General features: G+C 48.4%; 1 protein-coding gene across 15 annotated transcripts in view; it reads right to left on the bottom strand.

Moving 5' to 3' along the window:
- The window catches only part of TRRAP (transformation/transcription domain associated protein), a 113454-nt gene that overhangs the window by 42052 nt on the left and 49438 nt on the right, over nt 1-21964 (bottom strand). For 7 of the 15 annotated variants that reach the window (XM_086691277.1, XM_086691274.1, XM_086691284.1 and 4 more), the window contains exons 31-49: nt 20210-20278; nt 17832-17885; nt 17681-17701; nt 15869-15988; nt 15504-15623; nt 14940-15104; nt 14664-14845; nt 14297-14495; nt 13711-13839; nt 11233-11499; nt 9772-9978; nt 9344-9502; nt 9113-9247; nt 7623-7733; nt 6542-6688; nt 4495-4708; nt 3817-3942; nt 1541-1687; nt 447-649 (exon numbers count right to left, since the gene is read on the bottom strand). In XM_086691277.1, the coding sequence (XP_086547403.1) occupies nt 447-649; nt 1541-1687; nt 3817-3942; nt 4495-4708; nt 6542-6688; nt 7623-7733; nt 9113-9247; nt 9344-9502; nt 9772-9978; nt 11233-11499; nt 13711-13839; nt 14297-14495; nt 14664-14845; nt 14940-15104; nt 15504-15623; nt 15869-15988; nt 17681-17701; nt 17832-17885; nt 20210-20278 (2775 nt within the window). The remainder of the gene's footprint in view (nt 1-446; nt 650-1540; nt 1688-3816; nt 3943-4494; nt 4709-6541; nt 6689-7622; nt 7734-9112; nt 9248-9343; nt 9503-9771; nt 9979-11232; nt 11500-13710; nt 13840-14296; nt 14496-14663; nt 14846-14939; nt 15105-15503; nt 15624-15868; nt 15989-17680; nt 17702-17831; nt 17886-20209; nt 20279-21964) is intronic. The other 8 variants (XM_086691278.1, XM_086691283.1, XM_086691285.1 and 5 more) reach the window with 5 other exon arrangements.

The raw sequence follows: 21964 nt of genomic DNA, 5'->3' as shown, positions 1-21964 counted from the left end.
CGCCTCTGGCTGTATGCAAATCCTTAAAATCAAGACAGCTGCCAATCTGATTTTCCTAGGGGCTGCAGCTCACTTTGGAGAGAAAGTAACTAAATTATCAAACAAATCAGAAGTTTGCAATCACCTTACTAAATTCAGTAACAGTCCCATATCATTAATTTTTTGGATGCTTACCTTTAGCACCACAAAGACGAAGAAATAAGATTCATTTAACATCTTAATACAAATACACATTAAAAAGAGTGACCAGTCACCTTGAGCATCTATTTAAAATCTGTTCAGTGCCATGAGAGAAATCCATCTTAAGAAAAAATCCTGCGAATGCCAACATGGGAAAAAGCGTTTTGCCGGAGAAGCGTGAGGAGAAGAGCTGAGCAGGCCATGCTTGGACTTCTGCCTGCACAGCAGCAGGTGCCTGACCCGAGCACAGCCCTCTCGCTGCTCACCTGACTGGCTGCCATCGGGGAATTGTTTTTCACCCACTCTTCCACGATTTTCACTACAGCCCGGAGGATTTTGGCATCCGGCGACTTTTCAATGAGGGAGGTCAGGATGGCCTGAATGAAGTTCTTCCTCATCTCCATGCTCATGACGGCCAGGCGCGTTTTCACCAGCTCCAGACTCAGCATCACCAGCTCTCCTGTTCCTGCTTGTGCAGAGAAAAGGGGAGCACCCCAACAATCCACATGATGCATGATGTGGCACGTCAGATTCTGTCCCACCCTGCCCCCCACATACTCTCCTGCAAGAGGGGCCTCATAAGCGCCTCCGCACGGGCAAGGGGACGATGGAGCGGATGGACCAGTGCCGGACACCCAGACACAGGCAGTCCTCAAGCCACGTTCACAGCACTTCTGCTCCGATGGGCCTCTAGCAGTGGTGCCAACTCTGGGGACATGTGGCCCCGCCCCCACAACCAACAACTTTATCCCTCAGGATCCTGGGACCCACTACTCGGGCCCAGAACCTACAACTTCATTTTTCATAAGGCATAAAGCTCTGATTATGCATTTGGTTTTACGGCAAAACCACTGGATAGCTCTCACTTAGCAGTGAATGCCCCACATAAATATCCAGCCCGCTTAAAAATTTCATCCCTACATTCACAAATTTGGAACGTAATTCATGAAAAAAAAAATTTACTGTTTATTTTCGAGAGAGCGAGCGAGCACACGAGCAGGGGAGAGGCAGAGAGAAAGAGGGAGACACAGAATCTGAAGCAGACTCCAGGCTCTGAGCCATCAGCACAGAGCCCAACGCGGGGCTCGAACTCACAGACTGTGAGATCATGACCTGAGCCAAAGTCAGAGGCTTAACCGACTGAGCCACCCAGGTGCCCCTGGAATGTAATTCATTTTAAAAACGAGTCTCACTTTGGTTTTATATGAAATGCTCACAACTTCTTTTTTGAAAGCAAACGGAGAGCGGACTGCACAAAAAAAACAGGAATTCACGTTGGTTTCAGAATTCAATCACACAGCAGCACCCTTTTGGTGTTCCATGAAGTCTGAGAAAAAAACGTGGGGGCCCTGGTTGTCACCTGAGGTAGCTTCTGTGCTGCCCGACGCTGCCTGTGGGTTCAGGTGCTCTCGGACCATCTTCTGCAGGGAGCGCATGAAGACCGAGATGAGCCGGTCGATGTAGCTCGGGTTGTTGCTGCAGGCGGACTTGAGGATCATAAGGGTCCCTAAGAGGTAGAAATCGGTGTGTTCGGTTTTAAGAAAAGTTTTTTTAAAACTCAGTAATCAACAAAAATGGGGTATTTAAAACATTTTAAAGTGTACTGAATAAAAATGTGTTGTTACTGACCAAGTATGGATAAACCCCAAGTGTCAACATTAGAAGCTTTTGTCCACACACACTACACTCTGGAGCACCGCATTTTCACTCCCAATTCTGAATTCACGATCCACACCAAGCACGGGAGCCGATTTTTATGCTTTGGTAGATACAACGTACGTACCTTCAGTTCTGGATTTTATCCTTGGTATAGCAAACCACCCTAAGTGACATTTATTGTCCCATGATAAGTTTGGGCAAAAAAAAAAAGAGGGGTGCCTGGGTGGCACCCCCGGGTTAAGCATCTGACTTTGGCTCAGGTCATGATCTTGGGGTTTGTGAGTTTGAGCCCCGTGTTGGGCTCTGTGCCAACAGCTCAGAGCCTGGAGCCTGCTTCAGATCCTATGTCTCCCTCCTTCTCTGCCCCTCCACTGCTTGCATTCTCACACTCTCAAAAATAAAAAAAATTGACATTAAAAAAATTTGGAAAAAAAAAAAAATAGAACAAGAAAAAAAAAAGAAAATCCTTAAAAACAAATCTAGACTATTTGGACATGATAAATATTTTAGAATTCAATTTGTACCCCATTCTGAAAAACTGAGTAAGATCAGTAAAAATCCAGTAAAAGTCAACAAAACTAACATCAGAGCATGAACACTGAGTATGTGCAAAAAACGTAATCTTTCCTGACATTTTTTTAGGAACATCCTGACCCTGACCTACACATGAAATTTTAAATTTGTATTCACGGTTCCCATTATAGACCAGTATAAGGGTATTCATTTGCCATTGATGGGTGCAATCATCACAGATTTGGACAATTTTAGGCTTGCTTTGTTAAAAGGCTGAGTCTCAGGAGACAGGTGATACTTGGTGATGATGAGTCAGTAACTGAGCCCTGGGTCTAGGGCAGGGAGACTGGTGTGACAAGACTCCAGGCACTAGCCCCAGTGCTGCCCCCGGCCTGCTGTCACCCCCACAAAGGAGGGAGGCAGGGTCAACGGTGGTCAGCTCTTCAGAGTCCTCCAGAGAATTAAGAAGACATTCAAACTCTGGAAGCCAGGCTGCGAAGCAGGAACTACATGACCCGCCTTAACAAAAGTCACAAAAGGATTCCTCAACCATCTAAATCCACCCAGTTCCAGAAAAGAGCTGGCAAGCTTGAATACTAAGGGATACAATTTTAGATAAATTTATCTGGTTCCCAAATTTCAGGTAGCAAGGGTCTGGAGAGCAAGAAACTCATTCAGATGTAACGTATTCAGTTTGCAGATTCAGATGCAAGTGTGTGCATGATAAAAGCTACCTATGTGTTTACACACAAGTACACAGAAAAAAAGACACACATCAAGACGTTAGTTAATAGTGAATATTTACTAAGCAAAGAGACTTTTAGTTTTCCTTCTTTTGTATTTTCAAAATTTCATACAATGACTAAGTTAAAAAAGCATTTTTAAACTGCTAACCCTAAGTCTGTGACTTTCACAAAAAGCAGAGTAAAGTAGCTACGCATTTGACTTCTGAGTATCTGGAGGCCCAAGTCGTCCGGCTGCCCCGATTACCTGAAAAACCAACTCTTGTCTCACCTGGGGCAGCCAGAGCCTCACCACGTAGACAGGGACTAGTTCTCGTCTTGGGAGGGGCTTCAACACGGGTGACCGTATCGTGAAAGGCAGCAATTACACATCTGTGCACACTGCTTTAGCAGCGGCTCTGTGTGTGACGTGAAGCCGGGGCAGCAGGACCCGCACCACACAGGGCAGCTCCCCCACAGCCCAATCCTGCACCTGAGGCTGGGGCGGGAGGAACCGAGGGAACACAGACATTGGTTGGGTGGAGGCCATTTCCCTCAAAGACCACAGGGGACTGGGGCCTCACGTGTACCAGGCCACACACGACACCCTCAGCGCATGTCAGCTCAAAGCTCCAGCTGACATCCTGACCCTTTCCGAGAAGGAAAGCTCGTCCAGAGAGCACAGAGACCGACGCCAAAAGGAACCGCTGCTACAGAAAATCTAAATCGGACCCAAACTCACCGAAAAGCTGGGAGGGATTCGCATTGGTGGCCTTCTCATAGTTGGTGAGTCCTTCATAGATTACCTTTCCGACGGCCGCATAGAGGCACTCCAGCTCTTCGTACTTGGAGGCCACACTGGAAGTGCCTGAAACAGAAGCGAGAACCTGGGCCCTACGGTTTAGGTTCTCAGGCCCATCAGGGCACCGGGACATTGACCTTCCTCACACTAGGTCTGGGGCCTTAGTTATCTTGGGATGTGGGGCAACGGGCATGGGCGCTTCTCTCACACTGCAGGACTTGTGGCGCTCATCTCTGAGAGGATTCCGACTTTACAGAGCTAAGGGACAACGTTTTATCCCCCAAGCTTTCCCGGAGTGCACCCAAGATCCACTCACTTACAGTATGCCAAAGTTTGACCTCGACCGTTTGACATTGGACAAAACACTGTAACCCAATTTCCTTTACTGCCTAAGGAAAGTCACGTTCGGCTGATGAGTAACAGCATTTCCAAAGCAAAACAAAAAACATAATGCAACGACTGCCGCCATTAAGTTCTTAGGTCAAGAAAAAATTTTTTTCAAAGAAAGATGGAAAGCCCGAAGTAAACGCTCACTATAGTAACTGGAGGAGGAGCACTCTCGAGTGACAAGCTCCGTGCCCTCCCATCCACTGAGGCACCAGAGCAAAGGTCACCTACTTGGCTCTGTTGGGAAAATGCTCATTAGGCGGGAGAGAAGGCTATGGACCGCTCGGAGAACCTTGGTGTTCGCGCATGTCATGCACGCAGCGATCCCACGCTGCAGAGGTTTGAAGCTGCTGAGGATGGCTGGAGACTGCAAGACAGTGAGCAAGAAACCCAGAACTTCCAATCCCGTGCAAATATTTCCATAGTTGACTTGATTAGGCTGCTCCTGCGGTGGAGAACACAGGCCACACACAGATGACGTCAACACTCCGGTGCCATACACAAGGACCACATTTTATTAATACAGGAGAACTTCACATTTCTTTTAACAAATTTGCTTTAAGTATTTAGTCAAACCCCCTTTTAAATGCTTATGAAAGACATTAATACTCAATATTAAAAATCTGAAAGTCATTAAAATCGGGTCTAAAAAATAAAATTCAAATATCCTTCCAAAGGGAAGTATCTTTGAAACTGTGGATCTTGAAATCAATCTAAAAGATGATGTCATAAAAAAAAAAACAGTATTAGAAAACAGAGTATTGCTTCTTGAAACTTTTGTCTCTGTGGTTTACACACACAGATGCCTTGTCTATGTACTGTGTGGACACACTGGGTTGTGAGATAAAATCTTCTCACACTTACTATGGGAAAAGAGTGGAAAGTCACCATGAGCTGGGCACGCTGCATGACGGAAATGTTAGCCTGTGACGTGGCAGAGGTCGTTCACTAATGGCTGAGCTTAACTCAATGCGACTGCATTGGATAGGGAAGTAGTTTGACCTTTCAAAAAGAAAAAGAGGATGGGGCGCCTGGGTGGCCCAGTCGGTTGGGTGTCTGACTCCTGATGTGGGCTCAGGTCATGATCTCTCGGCTCCTGGGATCGAGCCCCACATCAGACTCTGTATTGACAGTATAGAGCCTGCTTGGGATTCTCTCTCTCTGCCTGTGTCTCTCAAAATAAACACATAAACTTAAAAAAAAAACAAAGAAAGAAAGAAAGAAAAAGAGAAAAGAAATATACAGAAAATCCTGAAGTTATATGTCAAGCTAGAATCAAAGCATATACTGCAGACAGGCAGACTATGATCCCACTGTTTTTGTGGTACAGGTAATCTGTGCAACCTTATAAAAAAACCCCTTTGCAATGCAAAATAACAAATGCTTAAAATCGGTCTGCAGCTGCCCAGAAATTACAGGATCATGGTTTTTTACAGAAAGAGACCAAAGACCCACCAAATAATCAGCAGCATTAGAGGCTAATTTTTTTAACCCTTACCCCCCCTTTAGTTTATTTATTTTGAGAGAGAGAGTGAGTGAGCGCGTGCCCAAGTGGGGAAGGGACAAAGAGAGAATCCCAAGAGGGCTCTGTGCTGTCAGCACAGAGACTGACATGGGGCTCAAACCCGTGGACCGTAAGATCATGATCTGAGCCAAAGTCAGACTTTTTTTTTTTTAATTTTTTTAAAATCTTTATTAGTTTTGAGAAAGAGACAGCGTGTGAGCAGGGGAGGAGCAGACAGAGAGGGAGACACAGAATCCAAAGCAGGCTCTAGGCTCTGAGCTGTCAGCACAGAGCCCGACGCGGGGCTTGAACTCATGAACCATGAGATCATGACCTGAGCCAAAGTCGGATGCTCAACCAACTGAGCCACCCAGGCGCCCCCAAAGTCAGACATTTAATTGACTGAGCCACCCAGGCATCCCAGGGCTAATTTTATTACCTTATTTTGTGGTGCTCGATAACAAATTATATGTCTGTTTTAAAGTTTTAAGTTTATTTTAGAGATTGTTTCATAAGCCAACTAAAATTGTTTATACCAAGCCAGTCGAGAGGTCACTTTAAGAACAGACGCTTCAAGATGCAAGAGAACGATCATGTTTTCAAAGCTCTTTGCTGCCTGGGGCTGGGGACATGAGCTCAAGTTTTAAGATCTTTTTCAGGGAGTAAAACTCCCTCCCCCTCCTTAGCAGCCACGACTGGCCAAGAGAAAGGAGGGTTTGGGGTTTGGTGGCCCAGCCCCAAGATCGGGTGGCAGTGACAGACACATCCACTTACCACACTCATCAGGAGCTTGTCAAACCACTGCAGTTTGAGCTCAGACTTGGACCACATGTCTGGGCGCAAGGCAGTCTTCAGTAGAGTCACACACCGCCGAGACAGCACCTCCCCTGGAGACCCCGCAGTGTTGGTATTGTCGTTAACCTGGAAATCCACTTAAATTCAAGGCCACGTCTCACTGTGACACTGACTCTCGCCCTGGCACCTGGCTTCCACTTCACTGCCACCTCCTTTCCCACCTGACTCAATTCAGCCTTTCCCACTTCAGGGACTCTTGCCGACAGCCACCCCCCCCCTCCCCCCCGCCCACTCTCTTGCTGTGGGGTCTGTGGGGATTTGCACTCATTCGTGGGAGTGACGGATTAGCGTCAGGCAGCTCCCCAAGAGCGCACCCAAGCTCCTCCCACGGACCTCACAGGCTGGGCCTGGCACACTGCAGCACCGAGAAGGTACTAGCTGAATTATTCAGCAGATTCTTTTCAGTACTTTGAAGCCCTCATCGGTTTTGCAAGATCTACTATTCTGTTTAGTAATCATACAAACTTAAGACTCCCAAATTCTAAAAAAACTACCTAAGAAAATTTCATTTACAATGTTTTTTTTCCAAACTGTTTCAGAGATAGATTCCCAAGAAATACATGAAAATACATATTGACGTAAATGATAAAGAAATACAAGTTTTAAAAGCACTTAAATTACTAAACGTCCACAATTTATGGAGGTCGGATCATCCCAGCACCTTTACGAGATGTATTTGGAAGTTAAATAATCTGCCCAAGGTCACTGGCCGAGTGCCATGTTGTGTCAACACCAAGATGACCTTAATCGTGAGATATACCAATATTTTACCATCGCAGAAAGAAAAAATGTTTTTAAAAATTCCATCCCTTACAAAACAGGCAGGTTTCAGAAACATTAGCCTGTTACGAAATCAGTGGAATGCGGTACAAGAGAGCTGGCCTCAGACCTTGGTTTGTCTACATTGTTCCTGACTACACTGTCAGAGATAACATTCTAGAATCTACTAAGCAGTCTCTGTTCTGAAGAATCTGTAACAGAAGCCTTTCAAAAGCCGCACCTGACAAGCCACGCGGATGAGGAAGTTCACCACTGTGTCTGTGTGCTGCTTATCAATGGGTTTGGCAAGAAGGGAGTCGGCTCCAGGCAGCGACTGGCTCCTTCCGAACACCTAGAAAAGGCAGGCAGAGCATTCTCAACAATGCTTCCGTCTGACAGGGTGCGGCCTTGTGCAGCCAGCTCCAGGTACACAGTCCTCCTGGGGACGGCGGCTCTGGGCAGCGGGGAGACCGGCGGCAGGCACGTCTCTGCAGACACAACCGACAAAGTCGCGAGGACACCAAGGCGGCTCTTCGTACGGAGCAGCAGCCAGGAGAAGAGCACAGACGAAGCTGCTCCAGGCACAGGAAAAGGAGCCAGTGGATGAGTCCCAAGTGAACAAAGACCCTGGGCCACTCCGGAAGTGGAGGAAAGGCCTGTGTGGCTGGAGCATCGTGAGCAAGAACAGTGGGGGGGGGGGGGGGGGGGGAAGGGCGGGGGGGGCACGAAGACCATCAGCAGGGCTGAGTCACACAGGCCTTGAAGGCCTCAGCCCCAGAGAGGGCTTGGCTGGGGAAAGACAACCTGACCTACTGCTTCTTCAAGCTTTTTCTTTTTTTAAATGTTTCTTTTTGAGAGAGAGTACGAGTGGGGGAGGGGCAGAAAGGGCAACCGAGAATCCGAAGAGGGCTATGTGCTGACAGCAACGAGTCCAATGCGGGGCTTAGAACTCACAAATGAGCCATGAGATCCTGACCTGAGCCGAAGTCGGAGGCTTAACACTGAGCCACCCAGGTGCCCCATCTTCAAGTTTCATTTTTAAACGATGTAACAGTACAGAGGCCCCAGGCTCCCTTTACTCAGCTTCCCTCAGATTCTGACAAGAGGCAGCAGGAGAGGAGAGAGGAGCTGGGAGGCACTGCAGTGAGCAGGGGAGGTGGCTGGGCGCACGCCAAGAAGGGTCCGTGGCCGGGTGAGCAGGACCTGACACGTAAATGGACAAAATCCGTGGCCCGAGGTGTCCGACCTGAGCACAAGTAGAGACCAGTAGAGGGGAGGGACGGTTCAACCTCAGGCACAGAGTGACAGAGCCATCACCTCAACAAGGGCTGAGAAGAGCGAGCAACCCCCTCCCTGGCTCTCTTGTGTTCTCCAAACAAAACAGAACACATTTGTTCATTATGAAAAAAATGAACACAAATGGGTGCACATTCTCGATCAATTTTCTTACCCCAAAGCGTTTCTCTCGATGCCTCCCTGCAAGGAATTAGCCATTCTCATTGGAACTCTAAGGTGTTAAATACACATGTAAAAAACAAAAAAACAACAACAACCGTGTCTCGTGACATCAGAAACACGGCGAGTAAGTCCTAGGTCACTGGGGTTCTACCTGTGAGTGCAGCCTTTCCCGGCTGTGTCTCAGGCATGGTGCTGGGCACTCAGCCCACATTCGGAATTTGTGGAATGAATGAGAGAAGCGCAGAACCCATAACAGAAAGCACTCGATCTTACCGCGCTGATGGCTCCAGTGGCCGTCCTAAAGCGTTTCACTTCCTGGGCGGAATCCACCGACAGGCCTCTTTTAATGGAAGATGAAACAGAGTTGACTCCTTCGCCACTTGAATTTGAGTCCATGTCTGAATCCGGCTTAAAAAACACACAGGTGTGACTTTACAAACTGATTTCTTGGGAGAAGCAGAAGGAATTCAGTCTGGGACGACAGGACAAGTCTGACAGCCGTACCTGCTGGTCCTTGATCCTCTGCAATTCCCACTTGATGACGACTTCAGACAGGTCCACGGCCAGCCGCCTCTGCTCGATGGTGACGCTGGGCGTGAAGCCCAACCTCTGCATGGCGCTGACCATGTGCTGCACCAAGTGATGCCGCACAGGGTAGTAGACCTAGGGGTACGGGGCCTGTGTCACACCGGGACCACTGCCTCGTGACTCCAACACACATGCGCAAGTGGGCACACACACACGCATACACCCCCACCCCCCAATGGACCAGAAATACCTTTATTAAAAGATGACTAACCACATTATTACCGCAAACGATGAGAGATAAGCAAGAGGTGAAAGCAAATGCCTGAACGTGCAGGACGCACCCCCTATGGTCCTACGGTGCTCTCAGCGTGTGGTCCCCACCCCCCGTGGTGCTCTCTACACACCTTAAAGTGCTGCACGATCAAATGCAGGATGTGAACGAGCTGCGGGACCGTGTGGCCTTCCTCCACAATGATCTTCCTCGTCCAGTGCGTCAGCATCTGGTGCCCGTCCTCCATCCTGGCCGGCACCGCCGGAGTCAAAATGGCCATCGCCTGTCTCACGATGGCTCGAGCCTCCATCGCATGAGCCTTGAGGAGACTGTGAAAGACCTAAAACAGGGAAGAGGTTCTTACGCACGGTGAGAACGAAGGCTTGGAGAAAGGAGATGAGAACAATCACTTTGAACCGAGACTGGGTGTTTTTGCAAAAACGGTTTTTGCAAAATTCCTTAGGGCTGTCTTCTCAGGAAACAACAAAGCTGCTTTCTCCTTCCTTAAGTTTTGAGATGAATACGTTGTTCCTCCTCCTACCGAGCTCCCACTTCGTGCCCGGGCTGGGCCAGGGTGGAGCACGCAGAGGAAGACCTGGCTCCTTACAGGGACTCTGTCTCGCGTAACTCATGGGAAGTTAGCTGATGTACAGGGATCATTTCTTTCACCACAGCGTGACACGAGTAAAAGGGACTGCTCTCGGCGGCAGTCTTAGAAGAGCGGGAGAGGTGACGTCCTGACCTTAAGTAAGGTCACGACACAAAGACCACCTGATGGGTACGGAAGATGGAGGGGGCAGGGCAGGTGCTGGAGATCAACAGGACTCGCCCACGCCCCGACCGGGAACTAGAGGGCATCGCGGATGGTCCCTGAGTCTCTGGCTGGGAGAGCAGCACCCCAGAGACGTGCCTGTGGGAGGTGATGACGGAGGGGCCACTGGCTTTGTGGTCTGGGGCGTAACACCTCAGAGGTCACAAGACGAAGTGGTCAGAGGAAAACAATCAGGAGTGACTGCACAGAAGAGGACAAGGACGATCGCTTAGGCAACATTAATGGGACAAACTGAGCACTGAAGTGTACTACCGCATTTAATTCTTACAGAGATAACACTAAACTCAGGGTCACAAACTTGCGACTGCAAAACAGAAACTCAAACCCAGGGCGGCCTGGCATCAAGGCCTAACCCCTCCGGGGACTCGGAGAAGGGTGCTCATGGTTGGCAGAGGATCAGTACGGGATGAGGGCTCTAGAGTGCCTAGTGTCTTTAGCTAAGGAACGGGCTGGGCTCTTGCAGGATGGTTTCAATGGACCAGCAGATCGGAAGCCAGGCTACAACGTGCAGAGGAGCAGGAGATGGGCAAAGGAGACGCTTTGCTGTTTCAGCAGCAAGGCCGCAGAGGGACGACGGAGCACAGCAGTAACTGCGGAGCGGGGGCCACAGTGAGCGGTCATGGGAGGGTTCACGGTGTTTGTAACACGGCAGAAAGCAGCTATTTTTAAACGGTGCCGGGAAGGACAACAGCAAAGGAGGCTACAACTGCGGAGGGGGGGTGGGGCGCGGTGGAGGGGGGATGGGAGGGCGCCCCGCGGTACCTGAAGGACGATCTTCTTGTGTATGGCAAACTTGGCAATGATGTGCGCCAGAAGCAAGTGTCCGCTGTATTTGCAGGCCGGGTCCACGCAGGCCTTGGACAGCAGGCAGGGCCACGCGAAGGTCATGAGGCGGCGCAGCTTGCTGTTGCGGTTCTTGTTGTTGTCGTGGATGTGGTGCGGGGCGTGCTCCACCAGCAGCGTGGCGTACTGCAGGAGGTAGATCCTCAGCGAGTCCAGCATGTCCGCCTGCTTCTCCGGGTCCAGCACCTGCGGGCGAGACCAGCAGAACGGAGCTCGGGTCCAGTCCTGAGCCGTGTCACCAACCAAGGGCCACACGACAGGTTTACACCTTCAAACACACACGCACAAGCGCGCTCCTAAACACACACACGCGCGCGCGCACGGCATATACAACATCAAGCTTTACGACAAGAGAACCAACGAGGTCATGCCCACTTTCCCGTTATGTGTGCGGATCAGAGGCTCCCGGAACGAATTTCACTGACGAAGGGTGGGCTTACAAGTCTGAACACAGTGGGTGAAGGACCTTCAGGGGAAAAGGAGGGCCTCTTCTTTAAGACGAGATTTCTTTTTTCCTTTTTTTTTTTTAATTTTTTAAAAAAATTATTTATTTTTGAGAGAGAAGACAGAGCATGATCTGGGGTGGGCAGAGAGAGAGGGAGACACAGAATCCAAAGCAGGGTCCAGGCTCCGAGCTGTCAGCACAGAGCCCAATGTGGGGCTCGAAATCACGAACCATGAGATCATAACCTGAGCCAAAGTTGAACACTTAACCAACTGAGCCACCCAGGTGCCCCTGTTTCTTTTTTTTTTTTTTTAATATTTCTTTATTTTGAGAGTGAGCAAGCACATGAGAGCGGGGCAGGGGCAGAGAGAGAGGGAGAGAGAGAATCCCAAGCAGGGACGCAGAGCTCAATCCCATGAACCATGAGATCACGACCTGAGCCTAAATCAAGAGTCAGACACTTAACTGGCTGAGCCACCCAGGTGCCCCAAGGACAGAGTTTCTTAATTTCTAAGTAGTTGAGATTTTTTGCCTAGTCAGCTGTTAAGTGTCTGTCTAGTCCTTATTTTGCAGTATTATAGTAAGAAAATGCTACCTGGAAAACAAATCTCTAAAGAAATTGTTACAGTTTTCTGTCATCAAGTATCGGACACATTTCTGTTTTATGAATATGAGAAAACATGTCCACCCCGAGGAATACCCCGCAGGTCTCTACTGAATCAAGTGCGCTGACTCTCCATTCCAGGCCTAACTACGTTTTCTCCCAGAAAGTTCTGAAAGGCTGAAGTCTTCCACCACAACTGTGTTTTTACTGGGGTTCCTCTGGCTCCCCGAGTCCCCTCTCCCCTGGACCTGCTGCTTCCCGGCAGCCTCTCCCGGGGACCCCACCTGCCTGGTGCCACTAACCCTCACCTGACCTCGAAATCCCAACTCCTCACTTGTGCTGAGTCAGCAGCATCTGACCCAAAAGACAGTCTAGAGAAGGCAGCACAAGAGAAGGGGCCGCCTCTGAGGCACCATCTCCCCCAGTTGCCCGGAATGAGGCAAGTGTCAATACGGGGACCCAAAACAATTCCTTGGGCTCAGCTCTCATTCCTAGAGACAGCGGAGGTGGGGTGAAAACTGCAGGAAGGACGCCCGTCTTCAGGAACCAGTAAACTGCCAATGGGAACAGTCCCCTCCACTTGGGCCCCAGGACGGAACGGTGATGGAAGGAGTGAGAAAACTGGGTTCTCCTAAAGGGCGTTCAGACAACACCCTGCAGAGGAATGCCCGTTGGTCACTGCACTCCAACAAACCACGTGTATACAGAATGCTCTACCAGCCTGCAGGTGAACACAGCACCTGCAGGCAAAGTTCAAAGGCCAAGCCAGCACAGGACAGCCGAGCCACCAAGAGGAACGCCGGGCAGCCATTTCTCAAACACGTCACTCAGGAAAACCTCTCTAGCACAAACCGGAAACGCTACTGTAAACATACAGAGAGACCTAACACCTAAGGTAACCTCAGACATCCCTGCTGTCACATTGGTCTCGTTAACTTGACAATAAGGGTCATGGTGGCAACTAGATCTGGTCTGTTTCCACTGACTTTTAGTAGATTCTTTTGCAAAAGTGAAGACAAAAACCATGTGTCAAGACTCTAACCAGCGAGAGGGATTTTCACAAAACAACTCCAACATCTAACTGTTCACTGACATATGTTCCGTTTCTCACTGGAATCTATTTGTGTGGAAAGTCAGTTCATTCTGAAGTGTCCTCAAAAAAATGCACTGCATTCTAATACGACCAACGCAATTCTATAAACCAATGCAACTGTGGAAGATTAGAACCTTAGGGAAATAAGCTTATTTCAGCGAACCCATCATACAAAACACGCATGCACACACACTCACACGTTCTCTCTCATCTACTACGTTGCTTTTCATGCCAAAGCACTGATAGTGACACCACCTTGGTTATAAACACACTGGTGATGCTCTCTGGGTTATCGCCTTCTGGGTTGGGAGGTCCTAGGAGCTGCTCCCCGTCTCCCTTCTCAAAGCTGTACAAGAAAGCAGGATTCAAGATATGCTGCAGAACCTACAAGAAAACGTAAACATGAAGGAGGAGGAAAACAATGCTGTGCTCCGTGCTCTTTATTTCTTCAACAAGGTGGGTAGGGCCCCCAGGGTTTGCTTGGACACTGAACCCGTGAAGCGAGATCTCAGTCAAGGGTGTGACCCATCACCTGACTTTGACTCAAGCAGTCAGCAAGAAAGGTGGGTCAAAACAGGAGGAAAAGCGACTTGAGTCTGTCTACTCTTCTCGTGTCAAACGAGGCATTTACTAAAAACAAGGACTCCAACAACCTACTTTGCAACACTGGCTCACTCTGGACCCGCCGTAAGTTTTTCAACGGCGGCATCTTCCTCGCCAACAGTCCAGACTCTAGTTAAGTGTCCGCGGAGACACAGCAGAACACAAACAGTGCCCCTGGTTCCCTAGAAAATTAGCCCCGACGCCCACGGCAAAACCACAGCCTAACCGTGAGACTCACCTTGGCTTTCAGTTCATCTCCAAAGTTGGGGTCGCTGAAGTCCACAAAACGGAAAAACAGGGCACGCTTTTGAGCGATGCTGTAGTTTTTGGGAATCTCTTCCTCCATGTACTCTTTCAGGAACGTCATGTTGCAGAGAAAACGACCGGTAAAGGCCCGGAGCAGCTGGAAGAGCAATTCTATGTCTCCATAATTCCTTCTGCAGGGTCAATGAGAGAACAGGCTATGTTATGGCTGCTTTCGCGACGACGTGGGTGCACGTGGCCAGTGGACCACGGCTAAGCACAAATTCCCAGAGGGGCTCCGGTGTAGCTTACTGGGGGGAGGGAACAAGTCACTGGACAGAAAGCACAACGGATGCACCCACTTGCAGTAATTCAGCAGACAGTAGGCCAGCAGCTTGGGCTCCTTCCAATTGGTGGCAGCCATATTCTCCTTCCGGTGTCTCTCTTGAAAGGTCTCGCTAACCCACACACGCCTCAACTGGCTCACCAGAGAATGCTGATTGGCCAGCCAGGAGTCATCGTTTTTAACTATAATACTTATGATCTGTCAAAGAAGCGACAATTAGGGAACTGGCAGGGTTCTCCAAGCATCCCACCTGAACTTTGAAGATTTCAGGTGTCTGGTGAGGAGACGCTACCTTGATGGCCTGAAACTGGAGGTCCAGGCGCAGGTTGCTGGTGCTGGGTGAGCCAGGGCGCACGGCGGTCTGGGGGCCACCGGGCAGCAGCAGGGTGATGAACCTGTTGGGGTTAGCGGCCAGCACATCTCGCAGAGGTCTGGCATCTTTGTGTTTTAAAAAACTCTGAAAACAGAACAAACAAGCTATTTTAAGCCAGTCAGGGCTCACAAAGGGTTTAGATGAATGAGCGCTACGGTTCTTTCCCAATCTGTCTAGGCAGGCTAAAAAGCTGCTATAACCACCCTTTTAACAAAAAGCTCCTTAGCGGTAATGATACTTCGTGACTGTGGACTCCATAATCCTAGCAGTTCCTTCATTTGTTAACACCACCCAAATCCTACAGACAGGGGTTCCTTGGCCCACACTTTCCACGTACGCAACAATGAGGTTTCTAACACTTGGATATGTTACAGAAAAAGAAAAGCAGGGCACTGAACAACGAAGTATGAGTTTCGGATTGCAGAGCACACCGGCCAACAGGAATGTGCAGGGACACTGGACCCCAGCTCCCCGTGTGCCTACCATAAACATTCTGCTCCACTGGGGATCGTTCAGTGTGGCTTCCATCATGAACAGCTCCACCGTCTGTGAGGGGTGCCGAGTCAAGAACTTGATGAGAGGCTCTCTGAACGGACTGCCGGCCTAGAAAACATGTGGGTGAAACAGCATCCTCTCAGGGCTTGAAGCTTCTTAGGTCCACCGACCTACCATGGCAGGAGAATGCATTTGTCCCTCCTCGTAACCGGAGCGTGCAACAGTCACAAGCGAATACTAGCACGGAACATCTTTGTGCTGTTAGAGTACCCCATCTAAGATATGACGAAGTGAAAACGTCACAAGCCAACAGATGGTGGAAGAATCAGAATTAACCCCAATTTGACCATTACCTCAATCAACATAGCCCGTTCTGTTTTCATCACCACCTCTAACAAAGGCTTGACGAGAGTCTGAGGTGCAGCTGGGATCAGATGAAAAAGGTTTATAATTGCCGAACAAATTTTCATTTCCTAGTGAAGAAACCCAGAAATTACAAAACAGGCCAATTAATTTTGCCAGCCAGAGATCTCAACATCACTACAGACCCTACAATGGTCTAGCTACATTCGCAAGGCTAGCCACCAGAAGCAAAGAATTAACATGTAAAAAGCCACAATTTACCAATGTCAGATTACTGCTGTGGCCCAAGGAAACTAAACTGCCCTTGGCCTTCAGATTTCATCTGTCAACGGAGGGAAGAGGGAGCTGTGTACCTGATGTGATTGTGCTGTGTCTATTTTCAAGAGCATGGACAAGTGCTGGACGTGACCTGACAGGTTGCTACGCTAGAGCCTCATGGAGGAAGGAACGAGCAAGCCTGTGGCCAGGGGAGCGTGACATCACGGGGTCTGCTCTGCTGTGACATCACGGGGTCTTCCCAATACACTAAGTTCTGAGGGCACAGACTTCTTTTGTCCTCAAAACTTAGCATGAGAAAAGCCTTCAAAAAATCCTTAAGTATTTATCCTGAAAGTTGAACATGAACGTAAATAAACGACTGACCACGGTACTAAAAATATTCGTCAACCAGACCTACAGATGAGGCTGACAGATGGCTCTATGGAATCGTACAAAGAATGTGAAATGCCAAGATTTCTGCACTTTTCCAGCTGCTGACAGCTCAGTGGTCAATCGCTCTCAGTCCCACTTTCCGTGCTCAGTGTTAGCTCCCACAGTTTTTATCCGCAATCAGAGATTCCACGTGGCCAGAAGTACGGCCATGGAAGGGAAGACTCCCTGATGTACACCCCCCCCCGCACCGTGTGCAGTAGGATGTCCGTTACTCTAAGCGCAGTAAAATGGGGATGATAAACACCCGTCAGGAGGGGCCCCATCCCAAGAGCATCTGACATACCTCCGCAAATGCCTTGACAAACCACAAGGCCAACAGTGAGATGGGGAAGAAATGAGAAAACATGGCTCAGTGTCACCCCACCTCACCTGTAGAGTTCTCCGCTGCCAAATTCCCCAGAACACAGAGCAAGGTCTACTCTGAAATTGTAACATTCTAAGAATGGTACTCTCATATTGTGGTTTATGTTTTCCAAGTGCGGGCACAAACTCACTTCTTTTGGTCTCCACAGCATCGCCGGAAGCCAGGACTGACAGATGCTATCATTCCCATTTTACAGCAGAGGGAAAGCTCAGGGTTCTGACTGTCCAAAGTCACGGTGTCGGGGACTACGTCAGTGTGGTGTGCATGAGCGAGAAATGCGGGGGGACGAGACACGGAGGGGCAGGGAGGTTTTAAACTCCAGGCAGGCAGCCAGGCACTCAGGTGTGTGCAAGAAAACAGCTCCTCTCAGTCCCTAGCAGGGGTGATGTTCTTTGTGTAGTTTCCTCCCAAGAGGCTGTTAGATGTAGGAGTTCATACCACCATTATGAGAGCAAAACCCGGCTGAATCTTAAACGGTGTTGACATATTGCGATTCTAACATATAGAAACCAGAGAACTTGGACTCTTGCTTTAAAACGTCCTAATAGGTAACATGCGTGGCATCCGGACAGTTCACAGCAACGGTACTGATACAACTCCGCCACAGACAGACAATACGGCTCACTGCACTCCAAGGCACAACGCACTCCGTCCACCACAGAACCACAAATCACAGCAAAACCAAATACGACAACACCCCCTCCTGGGCCTCCACTGAGATTCTCACCTCTACCCCTTCCATGGCAGGCTGAACCAAAACAAAAATTACAGCATGAAAAAAGGCAACAAAAAGGTAAAAAGAACAGAAAAGAAAAGAAAATATAAACCGTTCTTCACAATGCAAGTCATAAACTGACTTTTAATAGGGTTGTTCTCACCTCAAACTGACAGAATGGAGACAAGGAACATCTCCCGCACTCGGAAATGCTTTCCTGAGGATGGGGAGGAAAATCATCTTTTTTTTCTATTTATGTTATTTACATAAAAACTTCCCATATACTCATACACAGTAAGGATTATTGGGGGAAACAAGACAGTAAAGACAATGATGAAAAAGCACAATAATTAACAAATGCTCAACGGCAAAAAAGCACACTTTCCACCCTTCAGATGTCAAAATAGAGCCCTTCAGAGAGTGTAGAATGGAGCATATCCCTTCCTTAAATCAAATTTGAAAAGCAGGAATTTTGGAACTCTTGCCCAGGGGGAGAAACTGTCAGACCCAGTTGTGTGCAAATGCACTTAAATATCTGTTTCTATTCAGAGTAAGTTTTCACGTGCAGCGCTGTCATTAAAGAACTTTTCTTTGTCTTTCCCAGCTGTAGCCAGGAGAGTGCCAGGTGGTTTAGCCCCATAAGCCAGCCGGTCACGGTGACACAGCCCCCACACCCAGAAGAACGCACAGCTACCTGGGTCACTTTGCCAAGTGAAGCCATGCATGCCAACACAGACACAGCTCCACAAGCGGTTGTGAGTTCTCCCCTGGGGGGGTTCGATGTTCAAATGGGAAACCTTTCTCCACACGGTGCTAGTGCAAAGCTCTCATCATCAGGGTACACTCAGTGTTATAAATAGTCAACTATTTATATTTAACATGTCTTCAGTTAGAGGTTCTCCATTATGTAATTACTATTTGGGGATTCAACCCAATGGGGACAACCTATGTTCTGAGATCCATTCCCAATCGTGAGCAACATCCATAAAAAATGATCAGAGTTCAAGAACAGAAAGGTGGCTTGGCCCTGGGCTGAGGTGACGAAACCGTGGGCACGCTGCAGGCAGACCCCAAACACCATGGCCTGAGGCCACACCTGCAGAGCTGGGTGTTCCCAGGCCTGCCAGGAGCACGCTCCCAGGATGGATGGTCACCATGTTTCCCACGGGAGCCGGAGGATCTCCCGAGGCCCACAGCTCCGCCCCCTGCCCACTGCCCCATCCAACGAGCCCTCCAAATGACTTCCGTCAAACTTTATGGAATCTTTCTGATCTAATGGAAGTAATTCACCTGCCCCTTAGGTTTTTAAACGTTTATTCTAGAATCGTGTGCTTCGGGGAATTAACAGCCTATTATAAAACAAATATAAAAAATTTAGAGCAAAAATACCTAGCAGATTGAGAGATGGGGAGGAAAAATAATAAGAGGCACCCGTACCTACTCCCAAGAGTTTAGGCTTTTAAAACCCACTCTGCTCTCCCCCACCAAGAGTTCCTGATATTCCCCTGTGTATACTGATAACAAACCTTCCAAGAGGTTATTATGGTGGTATTAACGCTCCTAGAAAGTTTGGAATCCTGGATTAGTTTTGCTCAGCTGGCTGTTTAGAAGCAGCAGGAATCAAGACTTACATAAACAAAACACCTTGACACAGAATGGTCAAAACAAAGCATAATAAAGCCAAAAAAAAAAAAAATTCAAGTTGGGATGAAACACAGCATCCAACAAACAGGCACAGAATACAGAAAGCCACGTTGATCACGCCTCTGAAGAGCTCTAGCATTCCCTCCTTACGACACTGCCGTACAATTTCACCAGGTGTAACAGGAACTTAGGGAAAACATGATCCTACCGATAGGACAGTCATCAACTTAAAAAATATTTGAGAAGAATATTAACATATACAAATTAGATTCAAAACAGCAAGAACCGTTATTTTTAAGAGCAAAGTCTTAGAATGACCAACGTCAGACATGTAAAAATATTTAACTTAAAGTCATAAAAATGTGTTTCGAAGTACTGGCCATTTGATTTTTGGCAAATAGCTGGGGTGGAGGATTGAGACCCATAAACATACACACCAGTACTTATGTGATGCTTTACTGCATTATCCTTACTGTTTCAAGTCCTAAAATCTATACTTAGTTTTACGAGGCAATGACGATGGAAAGCAATGGAAAACAACAGCTGAGGAATGCACCACCATGCAAACAGCAGCTGCCAAGAACAGTCTAGAAAATACACTTTGTACACTTTAAAGCAAAACTAGAATTAAAAGACTAACATTTCAAGCTTCCCAGAATTCTCATCAATGAAAATGTCATATTAAAGCGAACAAGAGATTTTAAAGAAACATAAAAAGGAATGTTCAGTCATCCAGAAAAATAAAGGCAAAACGTAATGCTAATAAAATATGGTCAACAGTTCCTATAGGCTAGATTTCTGACCGGCGTCTTAATTAAAAGCACTGCTCTGACACTAACACTGGGAACAGCAGTGCCGGGCACAGCTGCCCTGCCCAGAAGCGAAGAAGTCACTCACGTTTCCGTCGCTCCTCTGGCCCCCTTTATGGGTGAGGACCACCACTTCCATCCACTTTCGTAGATGTTGCTGTTGAAAAAAAAACACATTCTTAAACATTTTTGCCTCACACAGGATCATTTCAAGGCCTTGCTGTTCTTAGGTGGAAGTTCATATGTAACCATGAATTTCCGTCATATTCAATGTGAGGACAGCAGCATTCGTGTTTGAAATGGCCCAACCACTGAACTGGAGAAGAGAGCAGTTGGCATTTGCATCACTTCTAGAAGGCTGAGTTTACGCTGGTAGAGTGGAAAACGTCCCGAAACCCGGCATTCTGACGTTGGGATTTTACTGCTACCCTCTCACTACCACGTCCCTTTGCCCTGAAGCTGTTCATGAGCACCTCAAGGAGCCAGGCGCCAGGCGAGGCACCCTATGGAGAAGGAACAAGCCGACATCATCCCTCCTTGTTCCTGCTTCAGTTCCAGTGGGGAGAATAAGGTAAAATACACAAGTGCCTGCCATGAACAGTCACGGCAAGGGGTTGTCAAAGAGGAACAGGCATCAGCCAGATAAGGGGGTCAAGGTCAGGGAGGGCCCTGCTGAGGCAGACACTCCAGAAGCACAAGGGAAGAGCACACCAGGCAGAGAAGAGGAGAGAGAAAGGTCCTGAAGCCACGAATAATGTCTGGCTGAGCAGGAGGGGGCACAAGGTGGGTGCGGGGGGTGGGCTGGGAGATGATCATGGATCCCATATAGTCAGAGGCTGTACAATTAGTGCAAATACGGAGCAATTCTATTCTGTGCAGGGCAAAGGCAACCTTTGTGAGCTAATAAGAAGATTCTGTGTTCTGCGGCAAGAGCTCGAGAAGAGGGATCCCCGAGCCTGGTGCAACTCTGGCCCGGCCTGGACGTATGGCGGCCAGCCTCCCAGCCACAGTGGCCGGCAAAACCTGGCAGATAAGCACTCAGAACCTATAGCTAAAAGCCCAAGAGCATCCAAATAACTCAACTATCTTCACTGTCCCACACTGTCCAAACTTGTTCTTCAAACACTGATGCCCTGCGGGGAATTAACTAGCTGTTTTAAAGGAGACTCCGGGATAAAAGAGGCTTGGGGACGGATGATATGAATACACCTAAACACTTATAGAGCCAGTGCTCCCAAGAACAGGCAGTGAGAAACACTAAAATACACATACTTTCAAAGAAATTAAATACACTAAGCTAACAACATTCTGCCAGTAACATTCCTGGAAAGATACTAATCACCAAAATTTTTAAGGTGGTTATCATGAATGCCTATCCTACACACTGAGGTGTCTTCGCTCGTAAAATTATACCGAGGGCTTGAGCCGTTTGCCTCAAAAGCGGATTATGCGTGGCAAGACGAAGGCTCAGTGATGGAACGCGGCTCTGAAGAACACACACAGAAGGGCAAATGTGTCCGTCCTAGACCAGCGTACCAGCCCCGCCCGAGAGCAGCAGGCACGGGCACATCAGGAGACCCATGCCGGGAACACGAAAGCAGAGTTGGCACGGACGCAGGCTGGTCTGGCAAGGTGGGCGTCAGATGAACACGGCCACACCAACAGCAGCTTCAGTCTTTCTTTATCCAAGTACATCAACACTCTCTGCTCCTAGAGAAATTTTCACCATTCTGAAAGCAGCTGTAATGCCAGAGCAGGGGGAGGGGTGATCCCCTACACAAACCAGAAACACAAACCCACGGATTTGACTTCCGGGAAAAAGACTCCGGGCCTAAGTCAGGAA

The sequence above is a fragment of the Puma concolor genome, chromosome E3 (genome assembly GCF_028749965.1).
Source record: "Puma concolor isolate L17-30 chromosome E3, mPumCon1.1.hap2, whole genome shotgun sequence".
Taxonomy (NCBI): domain Eukaryota; kingdom Metazoa; phylum Chordata; class Mammalia; order Carnivora; family Felidae; genus Puma; species Puma concolor.
Note: the sequence above shows the minus strand (reverse complement) of the source record. Positions and strands in the feature narration are given on the sequence as shown.